Here is a 16,355-nt window from a genome sequence, read left to right as displayed (position 1 = left end):
GCTTTAAGGATGAGCCACTATGGGAGACCGTGGATGCCCCGCAGGGTGAGCCTGGATTAGGGGGCCACCCAAATTCAATTGCAGGGTGCAGCATGCCCAGTGACATGGGAGTCAGCGGGCACTGGCTGGCAGCCCTGGGTCTTCCCACTGGTTAGACTAGCCTGGGTTCCCCAAAGGACTACGAACCACTTTTCCAGGTCATAGAGACCTCATGTCTTGTTCTCACGGTCAAGAGGTCACGTTACAAACGCAGCGCTGTTGTTTTTCAGGGTGGTCCTAAGTCGTCCTTTCTTACGGCCGAGAAGAGGGCGCGGCTGAAAACGAACCCCGTCAAAGTGCGGTTTGCCGAGGAGGTGCTGGTGAACGGACACACTCAGGTCGGTGCGGTGCTGTATGAAATCGTTCACAAGAGCTGCTCGGTGGCAGTGCTGGCCGGCTCGAACGACGTTGAGCTAAATGGGCGATCGCATTGAGCGCAGTTAGGATGGCGCCGATGCTACTGAATTACAGAATAGAGTGAGCTCGTTCGACCTGGCGCGCCCTTTGTTGTGTTTAGTCGTTTGTCTACACCACGAGTGGCCAAGGAAAGGCCCAGGATTCGGGTTACTACATGTTGCTACCTTGAATGCACTGGAAACGGGTGCTGATTCCTGTAGTTCTTCCATGCTGAGGAAGTAACCTCAGTACCTCCTCCTGGCCCGTGGCAACTGCGATCGAGTTTAATGAGTCGTATTGTCTATTGAATTTGGCACCATATGTTTCCATAAAGGTGTGTTGGCAAGTGACCTGATGTAACTGAATTGTGTTTTGTGTCTCTGCTGTAATTTGCATAAGGGCATGTCTACATTTAGACGGCTACAGCAGCCCAGTGCTTCAGTGTCAACACTACCACCGCCTATGGGAGGGGGTCTCCCGTCCGCGTACGTAATCCACATCCCCCAGAGGCGGTAGGATGGTCAATGGAAGAATTCTGCCATCCACCTAGCACTGTCTACACCGGGGATAGGGCAGGATAGCTACATTCTCAAGGGCGGGGGGGATTTTTCATCCCCCCGAGACGTGTAGTTATGCTGATGTACGTTCCCAGTGTGGACCAGTCCTAAGATGTCTGCAGGACTCAGACGTCTGCCTTCCTGATATTTCATTTACAGAAGTATCCAGTTGTCAGATCCCGTCTTGAAATATGAAACGCACTTGGATAGCTCAGTCGTACAACAACGTACGGTAACTGTACAATTTCAGGCAACTCGATACATACCGAGTATGCAGCATGTCTGTATCTCCGTCTGTCTGCAGCTCAGGCCAGGGAAATGTGGCAGAAAAGGATACCGAGTTGGAACGCTTGGGGGGCCATGGAAATCATGTTACGTTTTAAAAAAAAAATCTGTTAAATAATTATTCTTAAATTTGTCACAAGCAGGTTGGCAAAAGGACCAATTTTGTGGCCCCAAGTTTGAAACTGGCTTCTCTCCCTTTTCCCTTCGGAGCGAAGACGTGTGTCTGATGTGCCCCACCCCAGCTAGGCCCTTTCTCCCTTTTCAGAGCGACTGCCCTCGTGTCCCATTTCCTCCCGTGCCGAGTTGATCTGGCTCAGCAGAGCACAGCGCCGGCTCCCAGAAGGAGGCTCAGCCAGATACACACACCACCCCCGGGCCTCGGGTGCTGATACCTTGTGCAGACTCTGATGGCACCTGGTCCTGTCTCCCTTGGCACAAGGATAAAGATGCTGCTGGAGAATCAATCCCTCTACAACTCTGGCTGCCCCCTGGGCATTTCCGGCCAGTTGGACAGGACCCTGGCACACATTGCCTGCATGCTTTGAGCACCTCAAACTGCTGTTTAAATCCCTGGCATCCCAACTGCCTGTTCCCCGAGGTCCCTCAGAAAGGGCTGTTCATACGCTGACGGCCCATTGGACAGGAGAGAGTTCTCCCCACCAATAAAGCTGCCAGTTACCTAGGACTCTCCAGACACTGGAATTGTATCCTTCCTGCCAGCTGTTGCCAGATGTGCTGTGGTTTCTGCTGCCACTGAGGAAAGGGTCAGATCTAACCAGAGCAGGAGCCCGATTCAGGAAAGCATCCCAGTTCGGTACACACTTAATCATGTGCAAACTCCTGGTCAGAAATCTTAGGGACATCCAGCTTGTATTGCAACTAGTGCAAGATACGTTTTGACAGTGCCAGCAATGTGATTCCTGAAGAGGCATTCCCAGCTGGGAAGCTGCAGCCCCTGCTTTCTGTGGAGTCATTTTGGAGATAGATAGCAGGAGAATCCATGAATTCCTCAGCCGTTAACCTTGTCATTTAAATGACAGCTAAGCCAGTAGTCTCCTGATATGTGCAGAGAAACAATACGGTTCCATACTCTGTTGTGAGCAAAACACTAGTGCAGTGAGACGCATTTCAAAACGAAACCTGGCTCCTCAGTAAAATATCAACAAAACCGAAATGTGTATAATATGTCTCTGCTTTCCTGGAAAGCAGCTCTCCCTGCAGCAGATTAATCCCTTCTACGTTCCCATCCAAAAGCTGCCACTCCTCCCAGATAGAAACTGGGATGAAAGAGCATAGCATCCATAATGGTTAGTGTAATTCCAACAACTGCGTAGCCTTCTGCTTCAGGACCGGGACCGTTACTGTCCTCTTAATGGAAGGTCGCTAACGGAGCTAAACCCCATTTGGAAATAACCCAAACTCTCCCTCATGCAGCTGAAATCTGAAACTCCAGGTCTAGAGCAGGAATTATTGATGAGACCAAAAGCTTTCAAGCCTTCATTTTCCAGGGTAGATTTGGGTTATATCCTCAGAGCAGAGCTCTGTGTGGGAAACAGTTTGTGCAAGGGTGAACAGCAGTCCATGTTTTAGATATATTTGGGAACTGTAGACCAAATCCTAAACTGGTGTAAATCGGTGTAATGCCACTGTAGTCAATGGAGCAATGACTGTTTACGCCAACTGAGGAGCTGGGCCTACATTTTTAGAATTAATTTTTAAATAGTCTACAAGATTCTACCAAGAAAGAGTATAATTATCAACTGGGCTGGACTAGCAGAAAGAGAGCCTACAATAATTGCTAAGGGTGGAACATAATCATTACATATGTTGAATGTAGCATCAGCAACAACGTGTGGTTTTTAATTTGTCCCCAAGCTCTGTATATAGATTCCAAGATGACTTGTGAGCTGATGTTACAAAACAGCAGCAATGTTTAATTTATGCCAGTAGCCTCATGGGTTAGATCCTCATCTGGTATAAACTGGCATCGTTTCACTGAAGTCAATGGAGATATGTAACCCAATGGGTTCAATTTACGTAGCTGAGGGTCTGGCCTCTTGAGGCTACTCATGTGAGACCAGCAAAACTTGGCTCGATGACAGTAGCATAAATGTGTTGCCTTTCTCTGTAATAAATAATCATTCTTGGGTCCCCCAATAGGAACTGGATCAAATTCATTTTTGGTGGGACCCACTGATTTGAGTGGGATTTTTATCAGGGGTGAATTTGTCACTTGACCACTCTTATGTCCTGTTAAGAGACAAAGGACAAAACGCTAATATGTCATGAATGGGGCTTTATTTAAAGGTGGAGAAAGTTTTGCATTTAAATCTGTATTTGTTGCATTACCAAAGATGAGCTCTTGATTCAGTCCCAGAATACCAAAACCCCTTGACCTACGGTGCTATGACACTTGACCTCCCAGCTTGTTTTGTTGTGCAGGGGAATGCTCTTCTGTGTGTGCCGAATGTTCTCAAGGTGTACTTGGAAAATGGACAGACGAAGGCTTTCAGATTTGACACCACCACGACGGTGAAGGTATTGTGGCCCGGTTGGCTACCATTTATTCCTCCATTTAATCTGTGCTGCTTCACAAAAGGTAAAAATATACCAGGAATTGATTAGCATCCGAGGGTGCTAAAGGAGTTGGCCGATGAGATTGCAGAGCCATTGGCCATTATCTTTGAAAAATCATGGCGATCGGGGGAGGTCCCGGATGACTGGAAAAAGGCTAATGTAGTGCCCATCTTTAAAAAAGGGAAGAAGGAAGATCCAGGGAACTACAGGCCAGTCCGTCTCACCTCAGTCCCTGGAAAAATCATGGAACAGGTCCTCAAGGAATCAATTCTGAACCACTTAAAGGAGGGGAAAGTGATCAGGAACAGTCAGCATGGATTCACCAAGGGCAAGTCATGCCTGACTAACCTAATTGCCTTCTATGATGAGATAACCGGCTCTGTGGATGAGGGGAAAGCAGTGGATGTGCTATTTCTGGACTTTAGCAAAGCTTTTGATACAGTTTCCCACAGTATTCTTGCCAGCAAGTTAAATAAGTATGGGCTGGATGAATGGACGGTAAGGTGGATAGAAAACTGGCTAGATGGTCGGGCTCAACGGGTAGTGATCAATGGTTCCATGTCTAGTTGGCAGCCGGTATCAAGTGGAGTGCCCCAAGGGTCGGTGCTGGGGCCGGTTTTGTTCAATATCTTCATTAATGATCTGGAGGATGGTGTGGACTGCACCCTTAGCAAGTTTGCAGATGACACTAAACTGGGAGGAGTGGTTGATACGCTGGAGGGTAGGGATAGGATACAGAGGGACCTAGACAAATTAGAGGATTGGGCCAAAAGAAATATGATGAGGTTCAACAAGGACAAGTGCAGAGTCCTGCACTTAGGACAGAAGAATCCCATGCACTGCTACAGACTAGGGACTGAATGGCTGGGCAGCAGTTCTGCAGAAAAGGACCTAGGGGTTACAGTGGACAAAAAGCTGAATATGAGTCAACAGTGTGCCCTTGTTGCCAAGAAGGCTAATGGCATTTTGGGTTGTATAAGTAGGGGCATTTCCAGCAGATCGAGGGATGTGATCATTCCCTCTATTCAGCACTGGTGAGGCCTCATTTGGAGTACTGTGTCCAGTTTTGGGCCCCACACTACAAGAAGGATGTGGATAAATTGGAGAGAGTCCAGCGGAGGGCAACAAAAATGATTAGGGGGCTGGAGCACATGACTTATGAGGAGAGGCTGAGGGAACTGGGATTGTTTAGTCTGCAGAAGAGAAGAATGAGGGGGGATTTGATAGCTGCTTTCAACTACCTGAAAGGGGGTTCCAAAGAGGATGGATCTAGACTGTTCTCAGTGGTAGAAGATGACAGAACAAGGAGTAATGGTCTCAAGTTGCAGAGGGGGAGGTTTAGGTTGGACATTAGGAAAAACTTTTTCACTAGTAGGGTGGTGAAGAACTGGAATGGGTTACCTAGGGAGGTGGTGGAATCTCCTTCCTTAGAGGTTTTTAAGGTCAGGCTTGACAAAGCCCTGGCTGGGATGATTTAGTTGGGTTTGGTCCTGCTTTGAGCAGGGGGTTGGACTAGATGACCTCCTGAGGTCCCTTCCAACCCTGAGATTCTATGATTCTATGATCTAGAGAAAGTGGACCCCCAATACAAAGCTTACCGGATTTGGGGGGCAGGGAGTGGAGAATGGAACTAGGCTCTGGGCTTTTACAGCCCAATTTTTTTGGAGCTTCTCAACACCTAGATTGACAGGGAGCTGCAGGTGCTCAGCAGTTTGCAAATGAAGCCGTTAGGTTTTTAAATTGCTTAGGATAAACTCTAGCGGTGCAGCAGGTATGGAAGATCTGCAGGCAAGCCTGGGAATGCATTGGGACTTCGCCTTCAGCGGGGCAGTGGAGCAGTAAGTGGGGAAGAGTGACTGTTCACTGAGCAGCAGGGGTATTGCTCGCTCCCCTCAGCCAAAGAGGGTTGCTGAAATCGGGCTGGCTGGAAGGGCAGAGGGCAAAGGGATCAGGGAGGTATAGAGGGGTCAGGAAACTAGAAGTCCAGAAGGAACTAATGAGGAACCTTGGAGCGAGAGAAGAGACAGGGTTAATGGCCTGGATTGGGTACCATGAGAACTTAGACTTAGAATCATAGAAGATCAGGGTTGCGAGAGACCTCAGGAGGTCATCTAGTCCAACCCCTGCTCAAAGCAGGACCAACCCCAATTACATCATCCTTGAAGAGCTGGCAAAGATGCCAGGATCCCAAAGAGCCTGTCAAAGGAAGTATCCAAACAGTGCTAGTAAAATGAGCCTGTTGCCCCATCTGGTCTATAATGGGTTGTGGGAAAACCATCACCGCTGTGCCATGGAAGCGGGAGGGAGCGCCCGGGAAGGGAGTCTCTCTCTCATCTCAAATGCAGCCCTTCTAGCTGAAAAGTCCATGATCATCTTGCAGAGCTGCCGTTAGCAGCTGGAACCTAGAGCCTCTTCATTAACATCCAGTCCCATTACGTATCCTAGTGATGCCCGGCCGTTGTGTTTAAAATGCCTGAAAGCAGATTGTCCCTTGTGTCTTCCATTGGCAGGACATAATCCTCACCTTGAAAGAGAAGCTCTCCATCCAGAGCATTGAGCACTTCGCCCTGGCCTTGGAAGAACAGTACAACATTTCTAAGCTCTACCTGCTGCACGAGGATGAGCTCATCGAGCAGGTCAGTGCTGCCTGCGGAGCTCCTGCCATGCCTGTCCGAGCAAGGCAGCCTTTGTCATGCAACCCGCTTAGAAAAGAGCCCTTGCCCGGCAGCTGACATTTCCCTGGATGCATCTCCAAGGATGCCCAGGTTGTGTAGACTAAATGGGGACAGGGGAGGGAGTGTTAGGTGGCAGGAAGGGGATTTGGTGGGTTGGGGGAAGGGGGAGGTCAGTGGCTGAGTGCAAGACCTGATCACGAGCTCCCGCGTCAAACTGGGGATTCGGTGCGGCTTTGCCTCCCCAGAGACCCCACTGTCCTAGCTCTGCCTCTCCCACGTGCACTAACTAGTGATGGCATTGCAGCCTGGCTTTGCTGCTCTGGTGAGGGAACCGAGAACTAGCACCACCAGAGCGTAAACGTTCGTAGCACCTTGCTCCATTCCTGCAGACAGCACTCGTGGTCAGCTTGTTTTGCTGATGCTTCTTCCTGCTGTCCTCGTTTTGTAGCGATAAGGCCATGTAATCTGAACCCCTGCATATCACAGGCTGTTAAGTGTCACCAACATCCCCCTAAATTGAGCCCAAAAGCTTCAGTTAGACTAAAGCATTTCAGGTCTCAGGTGACTAAACCATCATGCGCCCAGGCAGAGAAGAGGAGAGGCCAAGCAGCAGCAATGGCAGGGAATCCATTGTGTGTGGCGTGCCCAGATGATCCCAGCAAGTGGTCCATGGTGCAGGCTGCAAAGGGAGGTGAAAAGCCCCCAATGTCCCTGCTAATCTGACCTGGGGGAAGATTCCTCCTCAACCCCAGAACAGGTGATCATCTTGACCCTTGACCCTGGACATGTGAGCAAGACCCACCAGCTCGGCATCTAGTAAGAGGATTCCCTAGACCACCTCCGAGCACTGGCCTGCCCTGTCCAGTGTCTCCTCTCCAGTGTGGCCAATCCCTGCTCCTTCAGGGGTGCCCTTTTCTGGAGGACCATTTATCTGGGACTTATATAAAAAGAAATCGAGGCTGCGGTTTTCCAAAGCAGTCAGCGAAGGGTTGCCTGGCTGGGCTTCCCTTTGAAGTCAATGGCAGAGTTAGGCCAACCCTGAGTGCTATTTTCAAATCCCACCCCTAGCGTTTCTAATTCTTGTCTTTATTACCCAGGTACTTTATGTTCCTAACTTTGAGCTAAGACTCTGAGCAGCCCTTCCTCACTCCCGGACCTCTCACCAGTCAGGGAGACAGGCGCAAGATGCTGAGGCTCACTCGTTAAAATCCCATTACTAAATACCAGGCATACGTCTCCCTTTGGGACCTTCTCTTTCCATCCGGTTGATGAGCTAGTTGTGGGTTTATGCAAAATAAAATATGCTAATATGATCCAGTGACTTTCAGAAGGTTTAATTGCCATTTCGGTAGCACAAACAGCACTTTAATCTTTTTTTTTTTCTTTTTAGTGCTTTCCTCTGTTGTCATAGTAGGGCCACGTGATAAGTCTCTGGTGTAGGGTTTGTAGCATTACGGATTCACAAGCTTTATATTTATGACATTGAAAACGGGGCGCAGGTCCATTGTCCCAGCTGAAATACTGTGACTGGATTTAGACTAGTTGTTGTACCCGGATCCCAATGAAGCTGTAACCTCGCTGGGGCAGAGCCTATCTCTGTGCGACGGTGCAGCACCTGGCCCAACAGGTGGCATTTCTGGGAGGTGGTGGAGTCCTTAATGAAGTTCTGCAGTGGAGTAGCCTCCACTTCATCTGACTCTACTTCTCATGTTGCTTCTCTCCCAAAGAGTCACTTGTGCCTCCTCGTCACTGGAGAGAGCAGCTGGCTTGCCCCCAACCCGGACGCCGAGTGCTTTGTTCTGTAGAGGGTGAAGGGCTGCCCGGTGCAAACTCATTGCACCTGCTGGCCCACGATGGGTTTATTCAACGAGGGATTCGCGGAGCTGCTATTGTTTAACACAGTTTTATTTTGTTCGTTCCAGGTGGTCCAAAGGAAAGACTCCCATGATTTTCGGTGTCTCTTCAGAGTCTGCTTTATCCCTAAGGATCCGTTGGACCTCCTACAAGAAGATCCAGTTACCTTTGAATACCTTTATTTGCAGGTGAAAACAGAACATCCCATACTATATTGATAACCCTTTCCGTCCTAAGGCCTTGCCTCCCATTTCAGCTAAAGTGTGGTATTTAAATCAGTATTGTTAAACTGGTGCCAAAAGCTGCGTGGACATTGTCTGGCTCTGAGTGGCTTAGGGATTCCTAATCCGAGCCTTGACTTGTTAATTACTTGCGCCCTTCACAGGCGCTGGCTCCGTGGGTGCTCTGGGGCTGGAGCACCCACGGGGAAAAATTAGTAGGTCTCTGCACCCATTGGCAGCCAAGCTCCCATCACCGCCCCCTCCCTACCTACTCCTCCTCCCCGCCCCGAGCACGCCACGTCCCCGCTCCTCCACCTACCTCCCAGTGCTCCCCCCTAGCAGCTGCCAAACACCTGTTTGGCGGCGTGCTGGAAGGGGGAGGAGCAGGAACGTGGCGTGCTCAGGGGAGGAGGCGGAGCCAGGGTGGGGATTTGGGGAAGGGGCTGGAATAGGAGCAGGGAGGGGGCAGAGTTGGGGTGGGGACTTTGCAGAAGGGATGGGGCAGGGGCGGGGCCACCTGGAAGGGGTGGAGTGGGGCGGGGCCAGGGGGTGTCGAGCACCCAGAGGAAAGTGGGGAAGTCAGCACCGATGGCGCCCGTCACATATGAGTCAAAAAGGGCTGAGCCAGGCAAAAGGGGCCGCCCAAGCGAAGTCATTCTTCCTCTTGCTGTGCCGCCTGGGCGTGTTAACTGGCTGTCCCCGTTCCAGAGCTGCAGCGATGTGCTTCAGGAGCGGTTTGCTGTCGAAATGAAGTGCAGCGTGGCCCTGCGCCTGGCAGCGCTGCATATACAAGAGCGGATTTATGCTTGCGCCCAGCCGCAGAAAGTGTCTTTCAAATATATAGAGTAAGTGGAAAATTCTCTGCCATTCTAGCTGACCCAAATCCCATACAGCTTTTGTACTGGGGCTGTGATAGGCACCAGAGAAATGGAAGCTGGCTAGATCAGGGCAGTGGTAGTAGATTGGAACGTGCTCTGTCCTTGTTGTTTAATACCGATTCCATACGTTGGTGATGCAGATCCTTTTAGAGATGAGTAGCAGTCTCAGACGGCTGCACAAAACCAACTCTCTCATCTCTCCCTTCTAAACTGCTCGCATGGCGTAATGGCTAGAGATGTCAGCCGGTGGGTCTCTACATCAGCACTACTGTAACGTGTTAGGTAGTTATTGTTGCACAGGGCAGGTTTTCATTTAAATAAAGGTTGCCTCTTGCAGGCGTGTTTATTGGGAGTTGTGAGTGCAGTAGCCAACGTCATAACTGCCCAGGAACGGCAAATCTATAGCGTGCATCTCCCCTTCCTAGGGAGACGCACTTATTGCATGGGTTGTTCTGGTAAAACAACCTCACCACTAAAAATTGTATAGGGGCCATTGTTAAGTAATAGCCTGGACGTTAGTAGCTTAATACCTGCAGCCTCAGCTGGGCTTATGTGTTCACCTCTGTCACTGACTTATTATTTATAGTCAAATATGCCATGCCCCGACTAATAAAGGAATAGACAGACGCATCAAGAGAAAACTCCATGATGTGCATAATTAGCAAGTAATACTTATTACATTGGAAAAATTCTCCATTGGAACAACTGGCCTCTAATCTTAGACTGGCGGGAACCATTAACCCAAAAGACAACAAAATATAATAATCTTTTAAGCAAAGCAAAGTGCACTTTACGAACGGAATCCTCAGTCCATAGATGACACAGGCCGGAGAAACTCAGCCAGGAATTTGTGCAACAAGCCTGTAATTTCTCTTTGAGCCATACCCATGTGTGTTGTCTTCATGGCAGGAAGGACTGGGGAATAGAAAACTTTATATCTCCGACTTTACTCCGAAACATGAAAGGCAAAGACATCAAGAAGGCCATCAGCTTTCACATGAAGAGGAACCAAATCTTGCTGGACCCGAGACAAAAGGTAGAACCTGTGCGTGTGTGTGTGTGAGGTCACTCAATGAAAGCCAGCCGGCTTGGCCACTGAGCCCAACCTCAGTGGGACTGAGCCGAGACGGTTTTAGCACCATGTTGTACACCAGCCTTCTCCAGCTGGGGTCCTCACAGCCGTGCTACTGCATATTAGTTTGTCTTCATGGGGGCTGCATTGCACCTCCTTTACTCTTCTCACTCAGTCCCCTCTCCTCTGGTACAGCTATTTCTCCCAGCACTAGCATTGCTTGTGCGCTGCTTCTGCCAGTATAGACCAGCCCTTGTCAACAGAGATGGGAGCCAGAAGTCACAAAGTTGGGTCTCCTCCTAAGCAGACCCCCTGGACTGCCACCTTTGCCTTAGTGTGCACTGGAACTGAATTCTTGCCTGCTGTGCATAGGAGGAGGGCAGTCATCTAGCCAGAGGTTGTTTTGTGCGTGTGTGTGTGTGTGTGTGTGTCAAATCCATCCAGTCCTGTGCATTGTACACGTCTGCTTAGATCCAAATGAACAATTTAGTAACCCCTTTACTCACACGCCCAGCTTGTCCCAGTGATTGGTTTGTAACTTTCTCAGCAATATTTCTTTTCTTTAAACTCCAAGCACGTCCTCTCGGCCACACAGGTGCGTCTGAGCTACCTGCAGATTCTTGGAGACCTGAAAATGTATAGCGGGAAAATCTTTAATGCCACCCTAATGGTATGTGCATTCATTTGTCTGTGATTTTTGGCAAATCTTTGTGTTTTCTCTGGCCGTCCTTTCTGTGTGTGTTGTTACCATGCTGTGGAAAACAAACTCGTGCAATGGGAGTCATATTTTTAGCACTATGCTGAAACTGACCAAGCCTCGCCTTGATTAAAGCGCACTTTCTGTAAAGCGTGTCTAATTTTTTTAACAGCTGAGAGTCAAAAACAACCCATTAACCTGCTGCTGGGGTATCTCCCCCAGATTTGTTCTGCAAGCAACACCCGCTTCATCACCCATTAGTCATATTTGCCCTCAACCTTCATGCTTTCTCCCAGTTCTGCATCAGAGCAGCTCCCTGGAACAATCCATAATGCTTCCCCATGTCTTCCTTCACATCCCTCCACCCACGCTCCCTCTGCCATGCTGCCCACGCTCCCTATCGGGGGGCGGGGGGTGTTGGCGTGGCTGCTTCAACTAAACATGTTCATTTCTCTTGGGCCCTTTCCAGCAGTCGCATTCTAAATCCTCAGCCAGTGCGAACCAGCATAGCTCCTTTGCAGTGAAACCAGTCGCTGAGGATCCTTTTATTTATGTGTTGTTAAAAAGCGCAGGTGTGGCATTCAGAGTAGGTCTTGTGGCTCTTCAGATGTGATTGGTCCGTTGTTCCGTGGGCATTGGTTTGGGCCAAGATTTAATCTCCCCTGAAAATGGGTAAGTCAGCAGTGTGCCCTTGTTGCCAAGAATGCTAATGGCATATTGGGCTGCATTAGTAGAAGCGTTGCCAGCAGATAGAGGGAAGTGATTATTCCCTCTATTGGGCACTGGTGAGGCCACATCTGGAGTATTGTGTCCAGTTTTGGGCCCCTCACTACAGAAAGGATGTGGACAAATTGGAGCAAGTCCAGTGGAGGGCAATGAAAATTATTAGGGGGCTGGAGCACATGACTTATGAGGGGAGGTTGAGGGAACTGGGCTTGTTTAGTCTGCAGAAGAGAAGAGTGAAGGGGGATTTGATAGCTGCTTTCAACTACCTGAAGGAGGGTTCCAAAGAGGATGGAGCTTGGCTGTTCTCAGTGGTGGCAGATGACAGAACAAGGAGCAATGGCAGGGGTGGCTCCAGGCCCCAGCACGCCAAGCGCGTGCCTGGGGTGGCAAGCCACGGGGGGCGCTCTGCCGGTCGCCGCGAGGGCGGCAGGCAGGTTGCCTTTGGTGGCTTGCCTGTGGAGGGTCCGCTGGTCCTGCAGCTTTGGCGGACCTCCCGCAGGCATGCCGCCGAAGGCAGCCTGCCTGCCGTGCTTGGGGTGGCAAAATACCTAGAGCCGCTCCGAGCAATGGTCTCAAGTTGCAGTGGGAGAGGTCTAGGCAGGATATTAGGAAATGCTATTTCACTAGGAGGGTGGTGAAGCACTGCAATGGGTTACCTAGGCAGGTGGTGGAATCTCCTTCCTTAGAGGTTTTTAAGGTCAGGCTTGACAAAGCCCTGGCTGGGATGATTTAGTTGGGTTTGGTCCTGCTTTGAGCAGGGGGTTGGACCAGGTGACCTCCTGAGGTCTCTTCCAACCCTGATATTCTATGATTCTATGATGTTTTCCCTTTGAAAGAAGGTCTCCTGACATAAGGCACGACACAACCTTGGCTGACACATGGGATTGAATCAAGGACCTCCAGAGCTAACAGCAGGAACTGCCGCAGTTTATGCTAGAGAGCCAGGTTCTAGAGCTGGCAGCTGTGACGCTCATGTCCTCTGAGGACCAGGCGGAGACGGGGGCCTGGAATGAACACTCACCAGCAGGGCTGTCCCTAGGGGTGTGGGGGCCCCGGGATATAGGTGGCGAGTTTCTAATCTGCCAGATGGTACCTTTCTCCCCACCCCGGCTCTGTCCCCACTCCACCCTTTTTCCCCCAAGGCCCCACCCCTGCCCTGCTTCTTCCCACCCCCACTCCGCCCCCTCCCCTCAGCGTGCTGCGCCCTCACTCCTCCCCTCTCCCCCCCAGCACCTCCTGACCCCGCGAACCAGCTGATCTGCAGCAGGCACTGAGAGAGAGGGGGAGGCGCTGATTGGTGGGGCCTGTCGACGGGCAGGAGGCACTGGGGGGAGGAGGAGGTTCCGGTAGGGGGGCTACTCCTTGCCCCCCCCTTGCCTGCCTGCTCACTGCTCGCCCCCCCCCCGTTCACCTCCTCACCCTGCTCACTCACCTGCCTCACCTCCCTGCCCGCTTCCTGCGGGGCCCCCCGAAGCGCGGGGCCTGGGGCGGTCACCCTGACTCGCTGGACCAAGGGCCAGCTCTGCTCACCAGTGGATTACTATTGCTCTACCCGTAGTCACGCCGAGTAGGACGAGTTGAAAATATTCCATCTCTAAACTGTCAGTGGAAAATTGGGTTTTTGATTCAATGACTTTTTTCCAGAACAGTGTCTGTTTTCTGTGGGGAAATGTCAGTATTTCATGAGAGAGAGAGAGAGTGATTTTTCTTGGGCAGTAGGGAGCTAACACGTTTCAGAGCACAGAACTCTTGCTCCCCTCCCCCCGACGCCAGCTCCGGGAGAGCGAAGGGCATAGCGATGTGCCTGGGCGCTGATCACCCCAGTGTGCGTCTCTGCCGTGAGATTGATGGGGCAACCCCATTGGGAGGAAGGGGGCTGTGTCCTGGCTCTCGAGTGGCGGAATGTCTTACAAGTGGATCGTTAGACTCTGGGGGGGAGTCACTTAAAAGGCTGTAGATGCCCATGGGAGGGAGATCCCATTAATCCTCTCTCCTCGGTGAGCCACCTTGGGGCCGATGAGCTCTGGGTTCGCAGCGTTCAGCGCCGAAGCCCGCAGCCCATCCGACAACCAGGCTGGTGCAATTCCCAGCTATGGTAAATGAAGGACCGGCAGAAAGAGGCCCAGCATTTTATTCCCACGAGGGACAGGGGTAAATTAAAAGATGGGGGCAGGAGCAGGCAAAGGAAGCCAGGATGTTAAACACATGATCTTCCAACAACAACCCCTAAAATCCCACCAGCCCCAGTCGATAGACTGAAAGAGCCCCACCCGCCAAAGTGTGGGCAGTGGGGCTGGAGCTCCATGTAGCGGGCTAGTGTCCCCTTCCTGGGAGACCAACAACTCTCCGTCAGCTCAATGCAGGCCCTGGCAACCCCGAGCCCTGGCCATCCCCCACCGGCTCCGTGTCTCTCTCAACCACAGGTGGGTACGTCTCCACAGCAGGTGGGCAGGCCTGGCACTGGCAGAGGGAGGGGTAGAAAAGGGGACATTCTCCCCCCCCCCCAAAAAAAACCTATCTTCAGGGGGCCCCGATTGATTGTCAGAAAGGCCAAACTATGTGCAAAGGTGTCCAGAGTTAGCCAGTGGAACAGCAGGCTGGAGAGTCTTCATCCTTTTATAGAAATTCTAAATCACAGCAAAATACTGACCCAGCCGCCACGTTTTACTGTTTTAAACTCTTAAAATCCCCGATTTTCCAGGAGTCGAACTAGCCTTTGGCCTTCTGGAAGGTGGCTTGTTGTTTGAATAGCAACAGCCAGGAGCGTGCAAATACCCCCTCCCCCTCCCCTGGTACCTGAACCCTAGAACCGGCCCTGCAGCTGGGAGGATCCTCCCAGCACGGATAGGCAGCTAGCGCCAGCGTGGCCAGCTGCCCAAGTACAATGCTGCCCACTCCTGTGGGTACATATGCCTGTGCCACCACAGCCTCACTGCTATTTCTAGCACGCTTGCTCGCCTCCGTCCAGCCGTGCAGGGAAGCACCCTCCCAGGGACCATGTAGATGTACCCAGTGAGGCAGGCACCCTCCATCTCGCTTTAGTCTCTGCCTCTGCACTGCTGTCTGTGGGAGCTGTCTCGGAAGCCCCCAAACTGGAGCTACCTACTAGTCAGGTTTGGGGGCCAGTAGAAGTTGGCCACTTCCCCTAATTGAAACGTGCCAAGCCATAATGCACAACTCAGGATTCTACGTCCCACCCTGTCACGAGGTTCCTGTTTCGATTTCTATTAAGGCTGGATTCTAACCCACCTTTCTCCGGTAGCTACAGGACAGGGAATCGTATGTCGTCTTGCTGGTCGGAGCTAAGTATGGAATCAGCCAGATTATCAATAACAAGCTCAACATCATAACCCCTCTGGCAGAGTTTGCTAACATCAGCAGGCTGGAGCTTACTGAAGAGTCTGAGAAAGCGAGCATGGTAAAAATCTACCTTCAGGATGTGAAGGTAATTGCAGCTTCAACTGGTGCGTGAGTTGGGAGAGTTGCTCTTTGATCTTCTCAACGATCTAACAGTCTAATTGAATTCTTAATGCTAGTAAAGACAGCGACGTGTTTGTTTTGCTGTTTCAGTTATCTTCATAAATGCAGTGGTGGGACTTTTTTCATAGTTACTTTTATAGTATATCACTGGCTATCATGGCCAGTGTGCTTTAACAGTGCACTCAGAAGGCAGCTTGTCTCCGAGTGCCTCACCATTTGACACGCTGGCAGACTGTATTTATCGGCGATTAACTGTCCCTTGACAATTCTTTTAAGGTAAAATATTTTGCATTGGATACAATGCAAAGGGAGACAGGAGAACCAGTAGAAAAGATGCAACCCGGTCAAGGAAAATGAGATTCCTTTCAAAAATATTTGGCTGCCCTTCCTCAGTAGGACATTGGGCATCAAAGAAAAATCTGTTTTCCCTTTCCACCTTGTGGCCCACTCTGTAATTCACTTCTCGGTATCTGGGAGATGGGGAATGTCCTTTTATTTAGTGCACATCTCTGCAGGTCACGAAGGGGGCCTAACACATTTTTTTTGTTACAGTTGCTGACGCTGATGCTAGAATCAAACAGTGCCAAGGATCTCGCCTGCCTCATTGCAGGTTACTACAGGCTGTGTGTAGACTCGGGCATCACCATATTCATGTGGGGGGAGGCTAAGCAGCAGGCCCACCGCATCTCCACAGAAGAAGGTAAGAACGAGAGGGTGGCGAGTTGACTGATCACTTAGGAGCATCTGCCACCGTAGACACATGTCAGGTGCAGAGTTTTCTGCTAGGAAGTTAGTCCTCTCTGGAGCCCCATCTCCCGGCTCACAACTCCTTGAAGCTATTGGAAAGACTGTGCTCTTTCTGCTTACCCTGGAAGCTACGTGGGGGCAGGGACTGTCC

The 16,355-nt window shown here is 50.7% G+C and overlaps 1 protein-coding gene across 5 annotated transcripts in view; it reads left to right on the top strand.

The window, feature by feature from the left end:
* FRMPD1 (FERM and PDZ domain containing 1) overlaps positions 1-16,355 on the top strand; it is a 68,130-nt gene that overhangs the window by 45,713 nt on the left and 6,062 nt on the right. For 3 of the 5 annotated variants that reach the window (XM_039545715.1, XM_039545717.1, XM_039545716.1), the window contains 9 exons: positions 270-377; positions 3,720-3,815; positions 6,365-6,490; positions 8,452-8,571; positions 9,313-9,449; positions 10,392-10,518; positions 11,129-11,224; positions 15,240-15,422; positions 16,010-16,157. In XM_039545715.1, the coding sequence (XP_039401649.1) occupies positions 270-377; positions 3,720-3,815; positions 6,365-6,490; positions 8,452-8,571; positions 9,313-9,449; positions 10,392-10,518; positions 11,129-11,224; positions 15,240-15,422; positions 16,010-16,157 (1,141 nt within the window). The remainder of the gene's footprint in view (positions 1-269; positions 378-3,719; positions 3,816-6,364; positions 6,491-8,451; positions 8,572-9,312; positions 9,450-10,391; positions 10,519-11,128; positions 11,225-15,239; positions 15,423-16,009; positions 16,158-16,355) is intronic. The other 2 variants (XM_039545719.1, XM_039545718.1) reach the window with 2 other exon arrangements.

This window comes from Mauremys reevesii, linkage group 6 (genome assembly GCF_016161935.1).
Source record: "Mauremys reevesii isolate NIE-2019 linkage group 6, ASM1616193v1, whole genome shotgun sequence".
NCBI lineage: Eukaryota > Metazoa > Chordata > Testudines > Geoemydidae > Mauremys > Mauremys reevesii.
This window is presented reverse-complemented; position numbering and strand designations above follow the sequence as displayed.